This window comes from Pollicipes pollicipes, unplaced genomic scaffold (assembly GCF_011947565.3).
Source record: "Pollicipes pollicipes isolate AB1234 unplaced genomic scaffold, Ppol_2.1 Scaffold_7261;HRSCAF=8764_pilon_pilon_pilon, whole genome shotgun sequence".
Taxonomy (NCBI): Eukaryota; Metazoa; Arthropoda; class Thecostraca; order Pollicipedomorpha; family Pollicipedidae; genus Pollicipes; species Pollicipes pollicipes.
In genome coordinates this window covers 16,983,856-17,007,739 of record NW_023597054.1, presented here as the reverse complement: position 1 = coordinate 17,007,739, position 23,884 = coordinate 16,983,856, and the positions used below count along the sequence as shown (strand labels likewise).

General features: G+C 49.1%; 1 protein-coding gene across 2 annotated transcripts in view; it reads right to left on the bottom strand.

Annotated features, from left to right (window-relative positions):
- Nt5b (5' nucleotidase B) overlaps window positions 1–8,362 on the bottom strand; it is a gene marked incomplete at its 3' end in the record, with an annotated part of 38,325 nt that extends 29,963 nt beyond the window's left edge. The window contains 2 exon segments of one of the 2 annotated variants that reach the window (XM_037235781.1): window positions 6,392–6,474; window positions 8,274–8,362. In XM_037235781.1, coding sequence (XP_037091676.1) covers window positions 6,392–6,462 — 71 coding nt within the window. In that variant the 5' untranslated portion in view covers window positions 6,463–6,474; window positions 8,274–8,362. 2 annotated transcript variants of the gene reach the window in all.
- Window positions 8,363–23,884: the final 15,522 nt, after the last annotated feature.

The following is a 23,884-nucleotide window of genomic DNA, read 5'->3' as shown; positions in this document are numbered from 1 at the left end:
CATTCTCGGGTCGGATCGGAGGCGGACGACCCATCGAAAGGCGCGGCGATGCTACATAGAGCACGGCGCGCGCAAAACTGCCACAGGATCGCTCGACGATCGCCTATGGGGACGTCCGCCCCGCCCGCTCACGTTGTCCCCCGGCTCCAATGGGCGCCGGGCATCGACGATGGCGGCAGATGGAGCGACGACGACGACCTGCGACCGGCGGCAGGCGGCTGACGAGTGGCGAGCGACGGCCGCCGGTTCAGAGGAGGCGGACAGAAGTCGTCTGGCGGAGCTGACGGAGTCGTCACAGCCCGCCCGGGGACCGCGACCCACGTTCAGCAGCGCCGGCTCAGCGGCTCAGCGGCTCAGCCCGGCTCGGCCCGGCTCAGAACGGCTCAGCTCTGCTCAGCTCAGCTCAGCGGCACGCCTCTGTAAGCCAGCGGCCGCCCGCACTGACGTAGTGGAGAGTCAGGCGGCTATTCTGGTCACGGTCTCAGACAAGGACGGATGGAAATGGAATCATGGCTAAATTTACAAGCCCGTTAGGTTCCTGTTACTCAGTGAGCCGTGCCCAATACCTGAACTTTAAATGACGTGGCCAAAAATACGCCCATCCCGTACGAAAGAACATCGCTGCCCTTTCAGGATCAAATCTTCCTATTCAGTGAACAAATGGTCGCTTCCTTTGTCAAACGCCAGACACTCACTTAACACCACCTGTCGGCATCTATCTATCCTTTTCCATAAGGTCCGCATGCTCAGCTAACGTGAGAGGTCCGCTGAACCCGGCTCTCGCACTATGCCAGGCCTCCGAAAGCCTGTCCGGGCCACAGCCAACCAGCCAGTCCAGCCACCATGGCCGCGAAGGGCCGGTCTCTCCAGGCCCTGTCCGGGCCGAAGCCGACCCGTCATCCGACCGCCGTGGCTGCGGACAGCCGGCCTTCCCAGGCCCTGCTCGGGCCGGGCGCCATCACAGCAGGGCATCTTATGAGCGTTGAGCCTCCGCATCGAGCGAGCACGGCTGGGGGTCAGCGACCCAAATGGCCCCGGAGTGGCGGCGGGGGGGGGGGGGCGACGCGATGGCGCTGTGTTGTTGGATGACGCAGCTCGCTACGGAGGCCTCGCGTTAGGACGTTCTCAAGTTGCTGCCCAGACGCTCAGCATCCGGCGGTCGATCAGCTACGTACAAACTGGGCGGGCCACTGGTATGCCGCGTCAACACGGCGTCCCAGCGGCGCTTTGATGTTCGCACCACAGCGCGTCCGGAATGTGGACCACTCCGGGGGCGATCGATACGGCCGCCTCAGCAGCAGGACACACGATTAGGCACCTCCGGTCCACCGGAGCTGCAGCTACTCCAGATCACTACTCCAGCTGACGCCATATCGGACCTATGTTGGAGGCCTAGCTCAACCTGCCGGCGTCAGCACATACTCATGAAAGGAGCTCGTAGCTTGCGGATGAACTACCCGTGCAAGCGTAGCTCGTGCGCACCTGCCAATCCGTTCGGGCGTACACCGAGGTCCGATGAGCTTCCGGGGCTTCACGGCCCATGTAATTGCCGTGTTATTGCAGTCTGCTCGAGCTCATGGGATAAACGGATCAGTCATAGGGTACACGGACCCAGGTGGCCGGGACAGTAATGTTCGATGGACGCCGCGTCGCGCAGCAGGTATTCAACAGCCCCAAGCCCATGAGCCCAAAAGGTGGTCCGGTGATGGCACCATGTCACGAACACCAGCCAACCAGAGGTGGAAAAGTGAGCGTACTCGAGCAAGCGCATCAGTTTATTTAACGTTCACTGCGCAAACAGAATAACTGCACTCGAATCTGCCACATGTGTGCATCGTTCATGTTTACTAACGCTATTACTACAAAATGAATGTGAAAACAAACCAGTGGTTGACAATTAAAATCAAATCAGATGACTCGCAATCAGGTTGTCGGCAATTCTGAACAAAAAGCGCAAGAACCAATTCAGCCGATGCACCCTAAAGCCACAAATCATAGATCACACAATCTTGTTTTTCTTAATATCGGTGAACAGCCCATACACATTTGACACTGCTCGTTCCAAAGCCCTACGTCCAAAAGATACCGCCAAGTGGGATCTCCGACTGGGGTGCCCTCAATCTGCCGAGACACGAGTTAGAAAATTACTGTCAAGCTATCCTCTGATACTCAAATCCTTCTGGACTTGACAAGGTGCGGGTAGTGCAGCAAATAGAACTCCTGGCAGCCCAGCACGATAGCGGCGACATCTATGTGTTCGTCGCCCAACGCAAGTCATCCGCTAGATGTCACTGGTGACACGGGAATAGCCGTATGAACGTCAAAAGTGATTAGTAAGCACCTGGTAGTGCTATCAAACCGGCGTACCTCGGTTGATCAGCATTATCATTTCAAACGGTGATCAGAGATCCTCCGCTATTTGACGTCGCTGTACCTGGCTTGGCCGGCGGTGCCTCAGCCCACGGGCGTCGGCAACGTGCTAGATACCGGCGGGGCAGATATGCATTATCTGAAACTTTGTTTCTTGGCAGGGGCGATCCGAAAAGGCCAGTTTGCCAACAATAATGGATGGGCAAAACTAAAATTTGTCACCACAAGGGAGATGTTCCCATCCTCCCAATGGTGTCACTGGCGAAGCGGTAGCAGCTGTGTGACTGGCGGGCCTGTTAGCAGTGTCGTGACGAGGATTGCAGGATTAAGGCCATAAGTCAGATGTTTCAAGGGGTGACGGAAATGTGGAACAGGCCATTAGCACGTGGCATTCGTGATCATCGGTTCGGAGCTCGCACCTGCGTGTTTCTCTGGCCCTATCATGACAGGGTGCGCACCAGGCGGGGGTGAGGCGCACGACTGTGCAAAGCCCGTTTCACGGCACGCCCGGAAAAAAAACGTTGCAATTTCACATCTCCGCACATGCAGCACGGTCTACTACCATTAAAAGACTGCAGTTCAGGATGTTACAATATCAGGCGGATCACAGGCCAAGATACCTAACGGTAGCCCGTTCCAAATGAACCGGTGCCTGCTGTCACCTACTAGGTGACTCCATGGACCCTACTGATTTATAAAATGTTGACGGCAAGTGGCTTCGGTTATCATGCAAGATAACGCTGATCCCAAAAATGAATAAGGGACTTTTTACCAAAGGTGCCTTGCCATGCCTCGACCTCCTGTGCAGATGCTAACGATAGGGTCAGCGAAACACGCAGGTGCAAACTCCGAGCCTGTGATCACGAGCGCTACACGCTAACGACTTGCCCCACTTTCATGTCACCCCTTAGACCATCCGGTGCATTACATCAATATCGTAATATTCATCACGACACTGCCAGCAGTCCCGCACGAGCTGGTCGCCGAACCTTTCCAGCTGAACGATTGCGACATGGTCCGCAGTCAAATACTTATAGTGTTATGTTTTCGTTATGTTTTCCGCATCCCCGAACATTCGCTAATACCGCTAATACCCGAACATCAGACAAATATAGGTTAGGATGCGATGATATCAGAAGCATCACAGGACAGGACACCTAACGGTAGTCCCTTGCTCATGAACTGGTGTCTGCCGTCACCTAGTGGGGAGCCAAGTAGATCCTGCACACTTCTGGCCCGGCAAGCCGCTTCGGTCTTCATACAACATTGCGTGCATCCAACAAATTGATTCGGGCCTTTGATCGCTCCGGTTTCCGCGGGGTAATTTTCGAACTCAAGTTTATGACAGCATGAATTTTTTTTTGCAATCCCAAAAATGTTTCTCAGCGAGCAGCATAGCTAGCTTGCGTCAACACGTATTGACGACGTCGTCCCCTGCACTGTCAAAATAACTTTATTAACGCTTAATAATACTATCAACGCCTTACATTTTTATCAACGCTTTGTGGTTTCCTAATTTGGAGACGATACGTTCTCCTGATATTAATGTGACTGCTCCACCGCTTATCATGTCAGTGCGTTCGAGTGCACTGCATGAAATCGACTGCAAACAGCAGGCCACCCAGAACTGTCACCGTGAGTGAAATAAAAACACCCTGTCAAACACAGACACACTGGGTGTAAGGTCGCGCGTGAACAATGTGTGTGAATATCATCAGTCTACGAGAATTTGGTCTTTCTTGTTGCTGTGTTTTAACGGGATGGCCCAAAATGCATTTCCAAGCCATTTCAAAGCACACCCTGTAAACAGAGCCAAGAAATAGGATATGTTTAATGGGACGAGGCTTATAGAAAATATTTCTGAGATCAATATCTAAAAGTCGCAGAATGCTTCCTAGATTTATTTTGTGTATTTTATTTTGCCAAATTTTCTCCCTGAGTCGTGATACTACTTGTAAACGTTCACTTTGAAGGAAGAACGCCACCTTTTTGTACTTTTCACTCATTGTTAGATCAGATGCGTACTATTTGATAGCAATACCAGATTTCACGAAATCCTGCTGAAAAGCTCAGAATTGCGATCTGAAGTAGCCGCTCCTGAGAAAGAAATTTCACCGGACTGCCTGCTCAACACTATGAAAGAAATACATGTAATTTGCCTTGCTTTTTCCAAGCTGTGTATTCTGTACCATTCGCAACACGCTTATTTGTAAAATTGTTTGTCAAAGAAACGCTACGAAAGATTGAAACACTGCTTAGACAAAACATAAGCGAACATGAAGCTATCATCCCGAAAATTCAACAAAACGCGATATGATGGCTTTGGCTTCTCCCCCATGGTGTAAACCACAATGGCTCTTTTCCAAGGTGTACTTTGGATTTGAGAATAGGAGCACTACATGGTCCATAATGATGCCCTGATTCCAACTTTAAGCAACGTGCTTCTCGGTAACAGACTCTTGCCGTCCGCTGGGCCAATCACAAACAGACTTTTACACGTGCCAGTAGAGGTGCGCACGGTAGTTGTCACAACGACGGTGATCGCGACTGCAGGGAAGAAGGGTAGTGCTGTTACAAAGTGTTGACAGCGTATTTGGACTACTCTGTCAAAAAACACATTAAAATGGATGCAATTACTACCTTAACGGTAATGCTGTGGCACTACCCAGTCATATCATTAGACGCAACTGGTCCTGAGGTTTCACTTGAGTACGTTTTTTTATGAATATGTCCCAAAGACGAGACACTCCCTTTAACATGGACTCTCCATGAGAAACGAGTACTGCACAATGGCGATTAAGATATGCCAGCATCATAGAGAACAGCTAGACAGCCGAGAACTAAGTGCAAAGGCTGTAATATTTAATTTGTTTGAGACTTTTGTACCCGCAAAGCTTCTTAAACAAATCGAAATACTATGTTTTTGCTATAAAAAGCTAAAAGAAAACAATTTGGTGGGCCCGACTCCTCTAACCCATGTTGGTTATAAACATCATATTTTACATCATCGCAGGTTATCATTATAAGCTAAAGAGTACGTTTTCTGAGTTCCCACATCATTCCACCGCTGAAAGTAAATGCTTTATCTTTCTCACAAGCAATTTTACCTTACTGAAACTCCAGGCCCCACATCATGATAATGACTTGGGTATTTTGGGCGCATCGACTGCGGGGAGCTCACATCATCTCACACCTACACCGCTGCATGGTCAAGCAAGCTAAAAATGGGGTCCGTGGAAAACGTCCAAGTGAAATCTCGACCAGCTTACATACACAACACCTAGATTGACAAGGTTACCTGTTTCACTGCTCCCCCTCCCCCCCCCCCCCCCCAGCGTAACACCGCGGTGACCCAAGGTTCGTCATTCCAAACAGGTCTGTTTTTGCTCATTGCAGACATTCATCCTAACTGCCGCAGTCGTATCAAATGGCTTAATCCTAGGCGTAACCGGAGAGCTCGAGGTCACCACAGATCATTCTATGGGTTCATATATCCTAAGCCATTCATTGCTCTCGGCCCCTGTAACGTCGAAATAGGTCTGATGGACCCAGAGATAGGTATGCTGCAAACAAATGCTGAGTAAGAAGCAGCTTGGGCGTGGCTACATGCAGCAGTTAATATCAGAATATAATTGCAACTCAAGAGTGCAGATTACATTTCATGGTTATTTCTTACCCAGAGAGGGTGCTACCTAATAAAATACCTTGTTAACAGAAACACTTTGACATGATTTACATTGTTTAAGAATCCGTGCAAACTGTAAATTTTCATTCATATATGTACCGTCACTGATAGGACCACAAACATCCGCAGAAAACAGTCACTTGCAGAGTACTTGCCGACCATACAGCAGTGTTCTACCTGCTGCGTCTACCTCTGAGCTGGCGGGCGGGGCGTGCCATCTCGTAGCGCAAATCTAGCTCTAAATGAGAAAATTGTTACTGTCACGCTCCTGAAGTCATCATCAGACAGTCACTATTACACGCTTCCACCATGGAGCTCCGTCGGGCGTTTGCTCACCTGTGCGCTGGGTCCCGGTAGTACTTCGTCTGGCCTCCCTGCTGTTCCGACGACTGACCCATGGCTTGCATGTTGCCTGCTGCCTGTCAAAAGTGTAAATATGATTTGCTGGGAGTGATGGTAACTATGATAAGTTGTCTGAAAGTTACCAGGCATGGAGGATGACCTGATCACCTCATAAGTTCTGCTCATACATATAAACTCAACATGAAATCCAATCATCTTGTCATCATTTGTTCAAAATGCAGAAGCCACACCCAAAAATCAGCAGCCAAACCTGTCAAGGACAAATAGCAAGCACCTAAAATAACTTGCACCCACCCTGCTACCTGGGTGGATCAGAAAGCAGATGATCTAACCAACTGAACTATCAGGACAGACAGAGTTTGGTGGATTTTGTATGCACATTCAATGACATGGAACTGGTATGTGGGTCACATAAGGTCAAATTGACAGCTTTTCCTGCAGTGAGTGAAATCCATGGAAACATCTTGCTGCTAGCACCATGCATAATATTGTGACTGGTGAAAGGTGCATAATTTTCCAAGTGTAACCACAATACACATAGATGACAATACACATGGCATGCTGCATGGCATGCTAGGATATTTATGATTTATAAATGCATTCATGCAATTGCACAGTATTTTATTACAATAAATTAAAAGGGTTGTTATCTTTAAGATGAATGCAATACCATTGGTATGCATTATCCCTAACTTCTACCAAGTTAAGAAGTTTATGAGTGATGCATATACTTGTCCCCTTATACATTGGGATCGGAATATTGTGGTAAAAACAAGAATATCATTTAATCATATTTCTTTCCCAACTAAATCTTTACAGTCCAAAGTTCAATGCTGAAACCAATGAATCATGACTAGCGCACTACAGTTATGCATGGCATGTCCAGCCACATACCATACAGTTGTAAGCAGCATCCACAAGATATGTTACTACTGAGTTTTGTACTGTGCTCCTGAGTTTAGACAGAATACACCACAAAAAGGCTATTGTTGTACACATCCACCTCCAGATATCAAATATAGTTTAAGTCTAGTAATCTTAGTGCAAAATGCATCCCTTACTTTTTCTAGCTGCATTTTTCACTGCTATATGACACAAGATAGTTTTCTATGCTGATATGCACACAGAGTTTAAAGTGATGGATGCTAGTTGCATATCCTAAGCATACAAATAATTATCCCTCATTATGCAGCAATAAATTTACTTTCTAATTAACTAATAAAAGAAGAAAAATATATCAGAGCCTGTTAAAGTTTACGCATCACAAACCATGAACACTTCCACTAGATATTCAAAAAACAATCAGAATGAGCAGTGTGTTGTTACAAGACTGCAACCCTACAATGGCTGCATAATCAAATCATGTCCTCTAACCACAACTCCTGACTGATCAATGGCATGCTGGCATTGTCTCCAATCATAGACTCTACTGCCAGATGGAATGGGAAACATGTTCCCAGCCATCTGTGCAAGGTTAGATTCCCCTACACTGTAATACTAAACCTAGTGTCATTAAAAATCTGGAATGCCTTCCAGCTTTAAGTATGTCAATTACTGAATGCTTGCCCTATTTACACCCATCTGCCAACCTCCTCACTCCTGCAACTGATTGTCACCTGAAACACTGAGCTTCTACCCTCAATAACATGTTTTTACCTGCCTGAACACTTGAATTAGCCATCCCAATCATAGCGTCTCCATAATACATCAAGTTTTCCGAGCCGTTCCTAGGATTTATCGACTTTGAGGTCTGATTAGTGCAGCACGACACTCTCAAGCAGCATCATAAGAATTCGGGAGCATAGCATGAAGGCACCTCGAAATCGTGATGTTCCACTCACACCTTTGCACTTACTTCTTATTACTTGCACAGCTCGTAGCAAAGGCCAACTCCTCAAACTTCAAGGCAAAATTTCTGTAAGTCCCTTAACCTGCACCGTGATCAATATGTATCTTCCCAAGCGATAGACCTCGTCTCAAATGCGCCAGAATAGCCTTTTTCATAGTGATGGGCAAGCAGATTTCTTAAAGACAGTCCGAACGTTTTTGAATGGATGGATTTCTGGGATCGGAGCTCACGCTAAGCAGTGCTTGTTATGTGCTCCCGACCCCCGCCGTCCGATCGGGCAATTGCAGGTCAATGGCAACATTTGGTGTCGGAAGCTTAACGTGCCGCAATGCTCGGCACGGTTCGTTCTGCCCTTTGACGTCATCTGACCTTTATTGCGGCCGCAGGCCATGTTTGTCAGGGACGAGAGACCACCTAAAGCGACTCGAGCCCACCCTTCCACTGATGTGTGAATCGGGATACAGGCGTTTGAACCGATTAAGCCAGCGGAACGGACGGACGGATGCGAGATAGAAAAGCGAAAATGATATGAAAACTTTCCGTACACGGAAGTTTTTCGCTGAAGCCCATGGGTGTCTCACATCTTGAAAAACATTTCCAAGCTTTCTCTGAATTCAAGTCTGCGAAATTCTTTCATCAGATTCTGTCTCTAGAAGAAAAGGTTCCGCGTCAACATTGCCAATGTTGACAGAAATAAAACACAAACAATGAAGATCGCCGCTTCGCCTACTACCCCGCAAAAGTTACATGTTAGCTGCTCGTGCAACATCAAAACAAAAAACGAAACAAACGGAATACATCACCTCCAAACCGAGTTTTAGAGTCTATCCTACCACGCAATCCGATGATACCACCCTTGTAACACGGAAAAAGACGGAATGAGGATTCATGCGCTGTTTCCCCAGGCGGCCCTGTGACCGGGGGGTGCGTTCACCCTAACTTTTCTTTGGGAGGGAATAGCCCCCTCAACGTTATTTGCACTTGTTATATATATATATATATATATATATATATATATATATATGTGTATAATACTGGTTGTACACCACCGCAAAGTCCGCAATTATAGCCCACTTGGTTGTTTGTTCAAGGTTTCATATGGTGCGTTTGTTGTTTTCGTTGCGTCAATACAGAATGCTACCAAAGCTCATTTATTCGCTAGTTATTTCGTTAGTTGTGTTCTTTCGTTACTTGTTGCTCGTATTCGTTATTTGTGCGGGTCGTATGCTTTATTTGTTCATGAGTGCGGCCATGTCTCTGATGTATAATGTTTGAAGTGTGGTAAGGCGTTTATGGTCTGTGGTATGCTCAGGTATGGTAGTGTTCATAACTAACGTATTTCTGGCTCGTAGGACGTTGTGCTGTGTACGTGCATGTGTTTTGGGTGCCTCTCTCGTAAGTGCATGGTTAAACGTCGGCTGACACTTGCTGCAGTCAGGCTAATATAGTTTGCGCGTTTCACAGTCCCGGCAGTACATTAGAAACAGTCAATCACAGTGATCTGCTTCAGCTTATCTTTGGTTTGGTTGAGGCTATTTTTATCACCAGGCAAGGTGCTTTTGTACTTTTGTTGCATTTAACAAATCTTAGTTTGTTTTCGTTCATCAGTGAGGTGCAGTTTTTGAGGACAATGTCGCTAAAGGTTTTCCCATCGCTTTTCCAAGATGGGGTCAAAGTATTTTTAAAGTTTCAACACTTCATGATGATCACGCGGGGCTTCATGACGATCCGTTTGTCTTTTTGAAAAGGTGATCAAGAAAAGATTCCATGACATAGTCAAGGCCAGCGTCGGAGGCTCATCAATAACGGTTACATAAACATGGTAATGTTAATGCGTTTAAAACTTATGCACAGCAATCACTTATGGAAGACTGGCAGTTTGCAACAGCTTTTTATGGGCACGCCACTTTTGTGCAACAGAAGGAGTGAAGTTGCACATCTTTTTGACATACTCATATGCGAAATATACGTGTAAAATGCTGGTATCTTTTGAATAAATCCATTGATTGCTTAGTTATGTATTCACAAGAATGCACCGCCACAGACTATGTGTGGCTATCGCAACCGGTTTACTCGTGCGTTCCTGACATACCAAGAACTTTCATCGACAAAAAATGTATCTCATTTATGTAAAACAAAACATTAGTACTCCTCAACGCACCATTTACGGCAGTGGAACTCGACCTTTAGTCAAATGCGTGTAGGCAGACGCCCTCCTGTTGAGCATGACCTCCCAATGAGCATGTATGGGAAACTTGCTGTACACCTGAGGCACACCGTTCCAAGCTGCTGTGCTTCGGAACGAGGGGCAACTATCCGCCGACCAGTTCGAGAGTGTGGGAAACGCTCGCCATGTCAGGGTCATGCGCAATGCAGGTTGATTGTAACAGCGTTGCTGCTTGGGCTGGATCACCAGTGATCATGCGATTATACTAATGTACGGATAATTGGTGCTTAATGGCCTTTAATGGCCCACGCTCAGTCAGCCTAACTAGCCCCGGAGCTCGGACGGCACTGACGATGATTGTACGTCCGAAAGTTTGCTATCACGGGCCGAAAAAAATGTTTTCAAACGCAGCACCTGTGCGGCGCCCGCTGCGCATACAACAGTGATGCAGTAAAACGCATTCGGCAACATCAGTCATTGCAGTGTTTGACGTATGAGGTTCTTCGGATGATGTAATATGAGAATGGAGTCCTTCACTAGGTAGAATACTCATGGGGCCCCTTGCTTTTTCCTGGCAAGGAGAAAATTGCAATGAGCTTGACCGACGTTTTATTGTCGCTACTGTCTCGATAATGTACGTATTGGTGTGTATCCATGTTTCATGTATTGGCTCTCTAAAAATACTGTTGTATTAAATATATATATATATATATATATATATATATATATAATATAAAATATATAATATAATAAATACAAATACTCCGATGTATGTGCTAGAATCATAGCAGCTCTTATTTCCAAAGTTACTCTATAGATATCATTTCCTTTCATTCGGCATCACATTGTTGTGCAGTGCGCAGTGCGAGTCTTCATTACGGTCGAAATCCTTGAATATTGTGACGTCGCTGCGTGGTTGGTGTAAGCTGTAGATCACCTCAGAGCGATTTTGATCCACCTGACTCTGGACTCAACTGCTTTCCACTTCCGAGCGGTGCTGTTGTCTGGGCGATGAGATGCTGTGATGGCACATCTGTGGCGCGTGAGAGTCACGAAGCTTCCACCACAGAGGTGCAGTTTTGCAAGACGGCTTTGGGGTGCTGAAGGGGGAAAATGACCAAGCTCGCTAAAAATGTACTAAAAAACAGGTTTCCCCTGGTTTCACGTTCATTCCTCTCAAATTTAGGGAGCGAGAGTCTCCTCCGGCTGACATAAAGCAATTCTCCTGCCCAAATACGTTTCATCGCTCTATCGCGGTGGATGTTGACGTCGGCATCATAATCATTTTGCTCGGTCTGGATGGCCAACACCAGATGTTGGTAATCAACACAGGGTCGATGTTACGCGCCTTCAGACGTCGTTGGACGTGTGTGGCGTCGGGAATAAAGGGGTCAGTAGATGCGGCAGGTAGCCACAAGGCGTGCTTCCGGCTGCAGCTCAGCATTCGCGGTAGACATCTTCAAACGCATAGTGTTGTTTGCTGATCAATGTCGGAGACTTATCAAAACTTTATTTGTGAAGATGGGCCCCACGAGATTCAAGCCTGTTTCCGACCCACCCACTTCAACTTTGCTGCAATTACAATGCGTGAGCGTGGCAGAAACATGCGGCTCGACTGATCATCCTGCATTTACGCGTTTCGAAAGTATCACAAAGCAATTGTTTTAAGTGAAGCTTACCTGATTTACCTTTGATTTCATTCAACAAAATTTCACTTCTTGTTACTGAGAATTGCATGACGGTGACAACATGACCAGGTTCAGTGGATGTTATCCTGCAAAAGCGTGACCGGCCGCGCCGAGCTGTCTGGAGCTATAAATTTTCTGTCAGTTGCCGTTGACGTTAGTTAGTATCCGTAAGAACTCCAGCGTTTTCCCCTAGACCACGAAGAAAGCATTGTTCTCCTTATTAACGAGGTGGATGACGCAGGTAGGCATTAAACGTCGGTCTTAATCCCGGATGGAACGCATAAATGCATCCTAGCACAATAACTGCGGTCAAGCATCGCCTGCGTGATGGCAGTAGCAGGACAGGAAACAAAAATTGGTCAATTCACCTCCACTTTCTCGCAAAAATGTGTGAGAGCGTATTTGAAATTTCCACCTCGGTTTCCTCAAGCAATTGAGGATTTATGTTTGCAATGAATGTCAGGTGTGTAGCATCAGCCCTATACAAGACACCAAGAGAAAACAACAGACGTCCGCGCATGAAAGAAAAGAGAGAAAGAATGGCCAATGGGGGCCTGGGACAAAAAAAAGACGAAATTTATTCGTTACGATTATCCGTTAGTAGCCTCTGGCGAATACTAGTGTCGATGTTTACCAGACACTCCGGCTGCCATGTACTCCGGCATCGCCGTCGGCTGGTAAATTGTCGTAAGCATTCTCGCTCTCTGAGACTGCGTGCTGCAGTTTGGATAGCTGTGATAATAGCAGTACATGTGTCTGTGAGCTCTCGGCGTGAGTCGTGTGAAAATGGTGGATAATTGGGTTGTTGTCTGCGATGTGGAAAAACATGCGTGCCTTAACCCCATCTTCACGTGCGGGTCAACTGCTAGGGTCGGATCCGGGGCTGATAATGGGGGCGTTTCGGGTACCTCCCTGTCGGCATAAGTTACGCCTAACGACTAGTGACCTTGCTGGGAGCGCGAGCAATAACAATATTGCTAGCAGACGTTCCGAAGAGCATCCAACAGTGGTGTGAACACAAGTAGCACGTGTGATGTACACAAACAGCGAATCCGCTTGTGCGTAGACGGTTTTAAGCAGTGATAGTGGAGTTCAGACGTACATTTGTGTTCTACTCAGTTGTAGAGCAATACCGTTTTGGCATTCTTCCTACCTGAGCGTTGATAAGTGCTAAGTGCTAAGCGCTGCTAGATGCACAAGCGTATCAGTACACCGACAAGATTAACACTCTGTCAGGCGAAATTCAGCTAAGTGTCCTTACTGATCTTGGTTCAGGTGCATCAAAGGTGCAGGTTGAAGCAATGGTTAATACACTAAACCATGTCTTAACGTTGATGCCAGTGCTTAATAACTCCAGGCAGCGTGCCACGGATTTTGCCTATGGGGAAGGCCGTGTCAAACACTACTCGCGGGATTTTGTTGCCTGCTGTGGTACCACGGGCTAATCATTTGAGTAAACTGCTTTCAAATCACAACTGAACTTGTTTTGCGCGAACAATACGATTCGGACATGAAAGGGGATGTTTAGAAGGCGTTGCGCCATGGGTTAGGTGAAGTATCAAGGTTGTACTGCCTGTTTCAATGGCTAATGCCGTTCAAGCCATTTGATAAAAGCCTTCGGTCTCGTTCAATCTTAAGCTAAACGGAGTCAAAAATAACTTCACTTAAAGGCGTCTTCGACACATCGCTCTATGGAAGGCCCTTTTTAATAACGTGAGCTATCGTGCAAATCTACATCGGACCTTCTGACTGCTACAGAATTATATTTGCTGCAAGATTAGTTCATGCAGCGTTTCGGAGCGTTTCTTCTGTCCAGAGCTCGACATGCGGCTGGACGGAACCCATCTGTTCTTGCAGGACTGTAGGTGTAAAGGTTGTATGGGTGTAGATCTTTGGACTGGTAGGACATTGGATAGTAATCGAGCCTGTCTCTCAACTAAGCGAGGTCCGACATGAAGCCCTGGGCCCGGGGTCATATCAAAGACACCTTTCAGAACACGAAGATTTATTTGTAGCTGGGACACCCGCAGATTGGCCGGGCCCTTCATTAGACTACGAGGAGGCACCGCAGAATCTCACATTGGATACGTCATTATTCCTGATCCGTTAGCGGAACGAAGGCCTGTTAGAAGTGTTGGGCATCTCTTCTCAGGCCCATGAAGCCCCTGAGAAAGTCTTGTATCCCACCTCCTGCGGACTGAGAACCGGTGTTTTATTGCCCCCCTAAACCACATTATGACGCTCGTGCACGCTTTGTGGTTTCGAAGGTGCTTTTCATGCATCCCGCCATTACTCACAAACACAGCAGGTCCCAGCTACCAACCCCAGCAGGATTTCCTTCTGCTGACCATGCATTTTGGTCAATCGGGTTACATTTTCACAGGGGTGGATCCAGTATTTCATTAAGGGGGTACACCACATTGTGAAGACCCCTGAAGCTTGGGCGCCTCCAAAAAATACCTGTATCACTGACATTTAAGTCTAAGATAAACATGATATAACGCATATATATATATACATATATATATATATATATATATATATATATATATATATATATATATATATATATATATATATATATATATAAAGATATATATATATACATATATATATATATGTATATAAAGAGATATATATATATGTATATAAAGATATATATATATATATATATATATATATATATGCGTTACATCATGTTTATCTTAGATTTAAATGTCAGTGATACAGGTATTTTTTGGATAATTTTTTTCATTTTAAAAAATTAAAAAATTTAAAAAATTATTTTATATATATATATATATACTATTTATGGTAAATACGGGAACCCATCTTACCATGCGCAGCGCTAAAAAGCTAGGTTTGCTACGTGCGCACACACGTGGAACTTATTCGTTTTCTTCAGATCATGATAAATCTGGGCGGTCATTTTGGGCTAACGATTTCGAAAAAACTGGCAACTTAAACTTAAGTTGGCTGCGAAATGCCATCAAAATAAACACAAACTCGGTTCTTGGCTTATTTGCGGCTAGCCTGCTGTTCGATGTGTTCAGTTGATGGCGGATGACTAATGCGGAGTTGTTGTTTTTTAAAGGGAGTACGAATCGTCCTAGCGTTCAAAATGTATCAAGAATGTGACGCACGGGTATATAAGTATCATACAATCAATAGTCAAGGTAAATGACACATACGACATCGGCGGCATGTAAAATTGCCTTCGGCCTGAGCATCTTAATAAATGGGGGCCCTGCCGAAAACATAGGGCGATCCATTCAAGTAAGAAGTACATAAGACACAGTATCGAGACCCCCCGAACGATTGAGTGTGCCCGAGCAATAACCTACTCAGATGGGGCCTCTAAGAGCATGGCGCCCTCCATTCAGTTAATGAGTACCCATGACACAATGAAGAGAGCTCCCGATTGATTGAATGTGCTCGGGCAGGTTAACAGACAGGGCCCCCAAGAAACGCGTAAGGCCCTTCATTCAAGCAGGAAGTACCCAAGACCCAACGTAGAGGGTCCCCAAACGATCGAGTGTGCCCGAGCAGATTATCGCATGACCCCCGACAGGAGCGTAGTGCTCTACATTTAAATACCCAATGTGCAGAGCCCAAAACAATCCAGTGTGCCGGAGCAGGTTAACATATGGGGCTCCGACAAGTGTGTAAGGCCCTCCATCGAAGCTGAGAGTACCCATGACCCAATGTGAGGGGGCCCGAACGACAGAGTGTGCCCGAGCATATTAACAGATGAGCCCCGGACAATAGCATGGGGTCTTAAGCAAGTGGCAGAGCATTGGAATAGTTCCAGACAAATGTAGACGGCCCATGAGCATATCGTGAGTGTGTCGGCAGGTTAGCCGAGACCAACGTGAAGGACCCCTGAGCAGCCAAGAATACATGATGCATTCTTCTCTTATGTGCTCATATGTTAATACAAGAGCCTTTCGGGCGAATTGGAAGAATCCGTCGAAGGCCCCTGATTGACAAGAGCGCTCCGGCACGGTAGCAGTAAGGGCCCCAGAAACAGCCCAGGGCCCTCCAAGCAAATACAAAGATAGTAAGTGCAGCGTAGAAGGCTACTTAAAGATCGGACTGTATTCTGTAAGAGGGCATATAGCCTCCCCCCCCCCTCTCCCTCCCCCCCCCCTCCGGAAACAGCATGGAGCCTCTTCCCAGCGTAATGAGTTTTGTGATATCCCAATCACCACTCTCTCAATTAACCAAAAAAATTGTTGTCTAGTTGTGGCCCTTCATTTTCGCTTGTGACTTTTCTTGGACACCTGAAATCCCTAAGACGTCCAATGGTGTTGCGTTTTGTGTACAAAAAAAATGCACATGTTCGGCCGGGTTTCGGCTCCTTTGGGGTCCATGACCCTTTCAGGGCTCAATGGGGGCCATGACTCCGTGCCCCCCTCACCCCCTCTGGATCCGGCCCTGTATGTTTATAGACTAACCGACACTCTATCGAAGCTACGTCTCCCGCAGGCTTTTGAACTGCTCAGGGTACACCGCATCCCTTTAAAGAACCTGTGTTATATGTTCGTTTGTGCTGGCAATAATGCCACGAAGCTGGGCCCTAAACGTCAATGAAATATGGTTAGCGCTTTTGTAAAACGCTAGCGAATGACGTGAGAATGTTGCATGTGCCAATTGAAGACCGCCTCACGTACAGGGAGAATCGCTCCTCACTTCGCACGCTGAGTAGTGAGTGATTCAGAGGAAAACGGACAATCGCGCCGGTCTTTTCACACCGCAGCGCGTTACTTACTTCCTCGCATCAGTCATGTGGGGCACTCGGGGCCTCCATTTGGACTTGTCCATGAGTGTTTGCTGTGAGTGTGCCGCTGGTGGTTTTCCCGCGCCGCCGCCGCCATTCATTAAGGCCTTTGTATCTATGAACGCGAATGTATTCCCGGGATAACGACTTCACTGGTAGGGATAATCCCTTTCACGTGCACGCTAGCTTTGTTTCATGGCAACGAGGCAACTCCCACAAGCACGCATCTCGTGGCACTCGTTGAGAAATGTCCACCGCTTGGACTACCTCGGGTTCGCTCGATCTCAGGCTTGTCAGCCCCAGGTGTTCAGAAATGTCTCAATCCAGGGACGGATCCAGGAATTTTGATTGCAGGGACCACGTTCTCCAGGAGAGCGCCAATTTTAATCAAGGACCGCCAACCCTACACCAAAAGCACTCCGATTTTGGTTGCTCCATTCTATGAAGTCGCTGAAATGACCACGAGATATGCACACTTGGCTAATTTATCTACACCACATAAATTAACATACCACATAACCCAAGCTCTGCCTAACGTGAACGACGTGTAGTGTGGGCTCGCACGGTCGGTCCTGTAAGACTGTCACGACATTGCAGCACACAGCACTCTTAATGGTTTTAATTTGGTGCCTTGGATCGACAGATCACAAGTACAGTATCTGAAACAATCACGCCTATTTCATGTTATTCAGCTTTTAAAAAAATCTCTAGTGTGAAAAATAGCACCAGTTTGCTGTTTGCTCCCGATCGGTTGCGAGCACTAAGGTCAAGAAATACACACTTGGATAATCAGCTTGTGCATACGAGATTATTGCATCCTATGACATAACCCGCTTTCAGGCCAATCCACTGGCAGTATGAGCTAACACCAGTCTTTAAAGACGAACGTTCCTTTGTAACAGCTAGCGCGATGATTTGCTTTGCTTTGGTGTTTTGGATAGACGAAGAGATCATACATGCATTGCAGCCAACGCGAACAAATGTTTTGTGGTGCATTTGTTAGAGACCGAAATCCCGTCTTCGAGGCCGGGAGCAGAACTCTAAGAGAGCAGCAGTCACACTGTTACCGAGTGAATGCCGGTAGGCTTGCGGAGGGCAGAAGACCTCCAGACGCTCCGTGGTCATCGTGGACCTTATCAACGTCGCCACGAGGTAGACGCGGCTGGGCAGCCGCTCCAGCCTGGCTCAGCTGTTACGGCAAAACACCAAGCTCACCCAAGGCATGGGGCCATTAAGGCGCCATTTTTATTTTCTAGGACCTCTTTATCGCCCTCGTGACGTTTTGAGGCTTCAGGGCGCCCGTTCGAAGTTCGAGGCACCCTCTTATTTTTGAGGATGTTCTTATTGTCCTCGGGACGCATCTTCGAGCTTCAGGGGCGCGCTTTGAGCCATTGGGGGCCGATCTTCAGTTCTTCGGGCGCCACGTCATTGTTAAGGGCGTAATTCTCGCCCTCGGGACATAGACTTTGGGAGCGCCCAAATGAGTTCTCGGAGGGTGCCCTTCCAGTCCAGGAGCTATCGATGCCTTTTTTCCTCAGGGCATCCTTCTAGGCTTTGGGACATCTTTTCAAAACACGTGGGTGCCCTTTCAGCCATCTGAGACACCTTTCCTCTTCCTCCCAAGGTTTGGGGCACCTTTGGATCCGCATGACCATTTAGCACCCTGCCCCGTTCCGGTCCGTGTCGGGCGCCCCTTAGGAGCGCTGCCATAGAAGCGCGCCTCAAGCGCCCTCGAGCAGCCCTCTAGAGGGGCGCCTTTACTTTTCGATCGGAAGGGGACGCAGCACGTGCACCCAATGCCTCCGCTCCAGATCCGCCCCTGTCTCAGTCGCACGTAATCTGGCTAAATTTGGATTTCCTCGATTACTACCTTTGGACGTAACCTAGAATTGAATGCCGTGGACCCAACCGTGGTAAATAATCTGATGGTTGAACCGGAAACTTCCCCGCATGCCGTGTCTGCAGCCTACGCACAGCCTTAACGTTGCCACGCCCTGTATTTAGCACATGCTTAAAAGTGATATACGTCACCAGGAAGGGGGCTATATAGATATTTTCACAGGGTACAGTCACCAGCTACACACAGTCCCAGGGTCCCGGATTTGAAGGAAACAGTGTTTGCTCCCATGTTAGACGCGGTCTGGCGGCGCGAAATTCGAGCGCGGGAGAATAGGCCCCGCGCGGCCTCGCGGCGTGTCACTGTTGGTCGGCCACGCGTTGCGCGTGTGAATTGCAATCTTAATGAATGGGTGGCGACGTGCTAAAAGAGAAATTGTGCTGATGCGTGCTGTCCGCGGTAACTATTTTCTCTTCAGTTCAACACGTTACTTGCGGGGCCTATAGACTCAAAGTCATCAGCACAACCGCGACTGCGGGCGGCGCCCAGACATTACCAGTCAGCAGCCGACTGGCTGAGCGTGGCATCGGGAACCGGTCATAGCGTTACATTCAGTCTGGGGTGGTGAGACTGAGGCCGGTCCTGGCTTTACCGATATCTTGCTTACCGGTCCTGTATAAAAGCGTCACACTCTTGGTGTGACGACTGTCCTTACTCACACTCCTGACCTTACCCACTCACACTCTGGTACTTACCCTCTCACACTCTTGTCCTTGCTACTCACACTCTCGTCCTTACACCTCTGTTTCTACTCGCCCACACTCGTGTCCTTGCCCACTCACACTCCTGTCCTCACTCACTCACACTCCTGTCCTTGCTCGTTCACACTCTTGCCCTTACTTACTGACACCCCTGTTTCTACTCGCCCACACTCTGGTCATTGCCCACTCACACTCCTGTTCTTACTCACTCACACTCCTGTCCTTGCTCGTTCACACTCTTGCCCTTAATTACTGACACCCCTGTTTCTACTCGCCCACACTCTTGTCCTTGCCCACTCACACTCCTGTCCTTGCTCACTCACACTCCTGTCCTTGCTCATTCACACTCTTGTCCTTACATATTCACACCCCTGCTTTTACTTGCCCGCACTCTTGCCCTTACTCATTTCTTGGTGTGCCGCGACCGTCCTTATTTTATCCACGTGCATAATATATCGGGTGCCTATCTTTGAAGTGTTTGCGCGCGCGTGCTCATTTCTTGGAAGTTGCCACGTCTCTATGATTGTAGCGTTATGCTGACGCTATGAAAACCCTGCACAACAGGACCATAGGAACGTCCCCAAAATAAGGAAAGGCGCCCCCCCCCCCTCCCTCGCTCCACACACACACACACACACACACACACACACACACCTCTCTTCCGCCCTTATGTATTTGGTTGATGTTCATAACAGATGCGAGACTCTAGTTCCCACTGTGCATGCATCATGCATAACAAAATAAAGCGCACCCACCCAAAACGTCAAAAAATGGATAACTTTGATTACAGTGCATAACTTTTATGTTTAACTTTTAGGTTTTGCAAAACCATTGGTCTTCGGGCCTAACGAGAATCCCTTTCAGGTAAGAATGTAAAGATTTTCAGTTTGCACATCTCACTTGTCCGGCGTCCTCCTCTTGCTTTGTATTATCCCTATATGCTGCAATCAATATTGCTAATCCTTTGCCTGAACATGGGGTCAGTGGGATCGAGAGACCAAAATCAGATACCAGAATGTCAGTATGACAGCTTTTTTGGTCCATAGCGTTACGGTTGAAGGCAGAGCACAAAAACGGCAATATTCCAGGCGTTCGGGATTCATTGGAGCTCAAAGGCGTGTTCGGAGTCACGATTTTCTGCTCATTCTTGGTTAGGTAATGCTGCGGCACTTCGTCAGTATGTCCTGTAACTTGAAAGGATTTGGGTCAACTATTGTTGAGGAACTCAATGCCCTAACGTGGATTCAGACCAGCCATTTGTTGGATAGCTCAGTTCCTGCCTTCTGCGAAAGAGCACGGATTATGTTTTCCCAGAGCATCGGCCGTGCCCCGGCTGTGCGGCGCCGGCCTGCTGCGGCGGCCTTGCCTCGCCTGCCGTCCGTCAGCCGGCGGCGGCGGCGGCGGCGACGGCGGCTGACCGGCAGATGTCCGGCTGGCCCGGCCCACTGGCACGCAGCTGACGGCGGACGGCCGCCGGCCGGCTGGCACGCGCGCCCCGCCACGCGCAACACCTGCCCCTCCCCCTCCCTCCTCCCCGCGCTCACTCGCCCTCCCGCCGCCCTCATCGTCCCGCCGCCCGGCACGCCGCCGTGGGAACCTGTCCATGTCTAAATATAAACACTGCGAGGGGGCCGTCGCAGAGCGGGCACCGTAAAGGTGTTTTCAGGGGCGTCCGGTCGGTGCGGAGCGCGCTGTGAGAGCGGCACGGGCCCGGCTCCCGCGGCTCTGAATGGGCGCCGGTCCCGCCGATTGTCGTCAGCCCGGTGTATGGGACTCGGCAGTCGCGGCCTCGGGATGATCGGCGCCGCTCTCCACCACGCAGGGCACTGTGCGGTTCGGATTTGCCTCAGACGAGCCTGGATAACACTGGGTGATACGATCTAGAGCGCTGTTTTGGAAAACGAACACTCGGTGCGCTTGCCCATTGCGTTGCGTTTCGCTACCCGCTGCGTTGCGTTGCGTTATTCGTTGCGTTGCGTTGACATCGCGTTGCAACGGCAATGAATTGCGACGCCCGGTGGCGAAATTCTAGGGCGCGGGGACGGGTGAGAGGGGGGGGGGGGGGCAGGGGACAGCGGCTACCCCCAGCTTAACATTTACCCCTCCAAAACTCTGGGAACAAATTGAGCATTTGCCTTTTGAGGCTGCGTGGTAACAGATGAGCTCATAAGGTGATTTTGTTCCAAACCTGTCGTGAATTACTGCGCCCCGACAGCATTTGTAACAAGCATTAGTGCTGTCAGTTACTGTGGAGCAAATAATTGACAGTTATCTCAGATCAGGAGACTGACATTTCGATTCACAGAAAAAAAGGCCTTCATACCTGTGGTCTTGCTGGAGCGAGCTGTTCTGTGGACAAGAATTTCGTCTCGGTGCCATGAGAAACGGACATCAGTCTTTCACCTCACTGAGAACACAAATTGCCCGTCGCTTTCTAGGGAAAAGGCTGTCAAGAACATCTTCAGCACGCCGGGATGTCCACGTCAAACGCGGGCCTGGCATGAAGACCGTGCGACCATGCGTCACGTGTTCATGAGCTCGGCTGTCAGGCGGCGCCGCGGAGGGCCGGCATGCCGCTCCCACGGTGTCACGGCCTGGTGGCGCGCGGCGGCGCCCGTTCCCCCGCTGGTTACCGCGTCACCAAGGCCAGCGGGCTTAACTGCCCGATGCATGAGCGGAAGCTCTCATGACACAATCAGCCGAGCGGCCGGGCCCATGGCGCAACACGCACCACACGCGGGCACTCGCAACTGTCAGCGGCGCCGAGGGGCCCTCGACCGATATAGTTGCGTTTCCGGCGCCGCTCGGCTGCCCGTCTCTCCAGTGACTTCACCGGAAACGGCTCGTCCCCCCCCCCCTGGCCGCGCTCCCGCCGCGCGCGGCGCCCCCCTCGGCGCGCGCGCCGCCGGCCCCCGCGCTGTTTCCGCCCGCTCCGCCGCGGCCCGCCGCGCGCCCCGCCCTGGCCGGCTCTATTTCGAGCGTCTCCCCAGTGTGCCCGCCTGTTTGCGGCCGCCGCGAGACAGGGGAGGCGCGTCGCGGTCGCGGTGGCGGCAGCTGGCACGTGCCTCCCCCTCGCCCGTCCCCCTCGGCCGCGCGCCGGTCATTACTGCCCGGGTATCGATCGCCGGTCCCCGCCCTCAGCACTCGCACTCGGCACGCGGCAACGTGGAGCCTGGCGTCTAGCACAGTACACCAGACACCAGACGGGACAGACAGCACACCCGACCAGACAGGACATGCAGCACACCCGACCAGGCAGGACAAGCAACACACGCAGCATGGCGCTGGACAAGTGACTGACAACTCCGAAGTGCGCATGGTTTGAGGGCTTTGAACTGGTGCCCTCGCCAGTAAGGCACCGAGTCCAGTGTGTGGCGAATGAAGCAGTTGTGCTTTTTTCTGGCAAGCGTGGTGGTACGCATCACAAAGCAGGACTACAGCAATGGAAGCACTCACTTTGCCACTGGCGAAATATTTGTTCCGAACAATTCAGAACCGTTCAGAGCTAATGTTTCGCTTACACAAGCAGAGAGACTGCGTTGTTCAATGCTACATTTAGTCTACACTAACTGCTGCACTTAAAGAGCGAGCAGGTTAGCGTCAACATCTCCTCAAAACATACGGCGACTGACATAATAGGTTTGAACTGAGCCTGCCGGCGGAACCCACGTTAATTTCTGAGCTGTCCCCTGTGTGACGCTGCCCCGTCCCGCGGCGTCCTTCCGGCAGGGCCGCGACCGGCGGCGATACTTGTGACCCGCGCGACCCAGGCGCCTGTGACCCTGACCCTGTGCTCCGGGTCCTGGGAACCGTCCCAGTCCGGTGCGGGGGCTTCGTTGCAGGTAATTGCGTCTGGCAGGAGCCCCGGCTCGCTGTCTGCGTTGACAGACGGCGTGCGTCCGGGTGAAAGGTTCCAGCACGCATCCATTCGCTGACATCCATAAAGGTGTGTAGCATGCTGACATATGATTTTCCAGCTTGCAACTGTTATAAGCACAGCATTTGTTGAGTTTGCTGTATATACATTATTGATATACTTTATTTATGCATGTTTTCCTTCTTGTGCATAAAAGTACTGTAATAATCACATTCGCGTGGATCGTTTTTCAGAATACGGATGCATTTTAGTGTGTGTGTGTGTGTGTGTGTGTGTGTGTGTGTGTGTGTGTGTGTGTGTGTGTGTGTGTGTGTGTGTGTGTGTGTGTGTGTGTGTGTGTGTGTGTGTGTGTGTGTGTGTGTGCGTGTGCGTGTGTGTGTGCTTCCTATCACATATGTGACTTGACACCATCAATAACGCATCAGCCTTTTTGGTGATAGTTGAGCATTTCCGGCTCGCTGTTTAAGCTAGTGATCAAGGTGATGGATGGGGCATTCTGATGGTTGA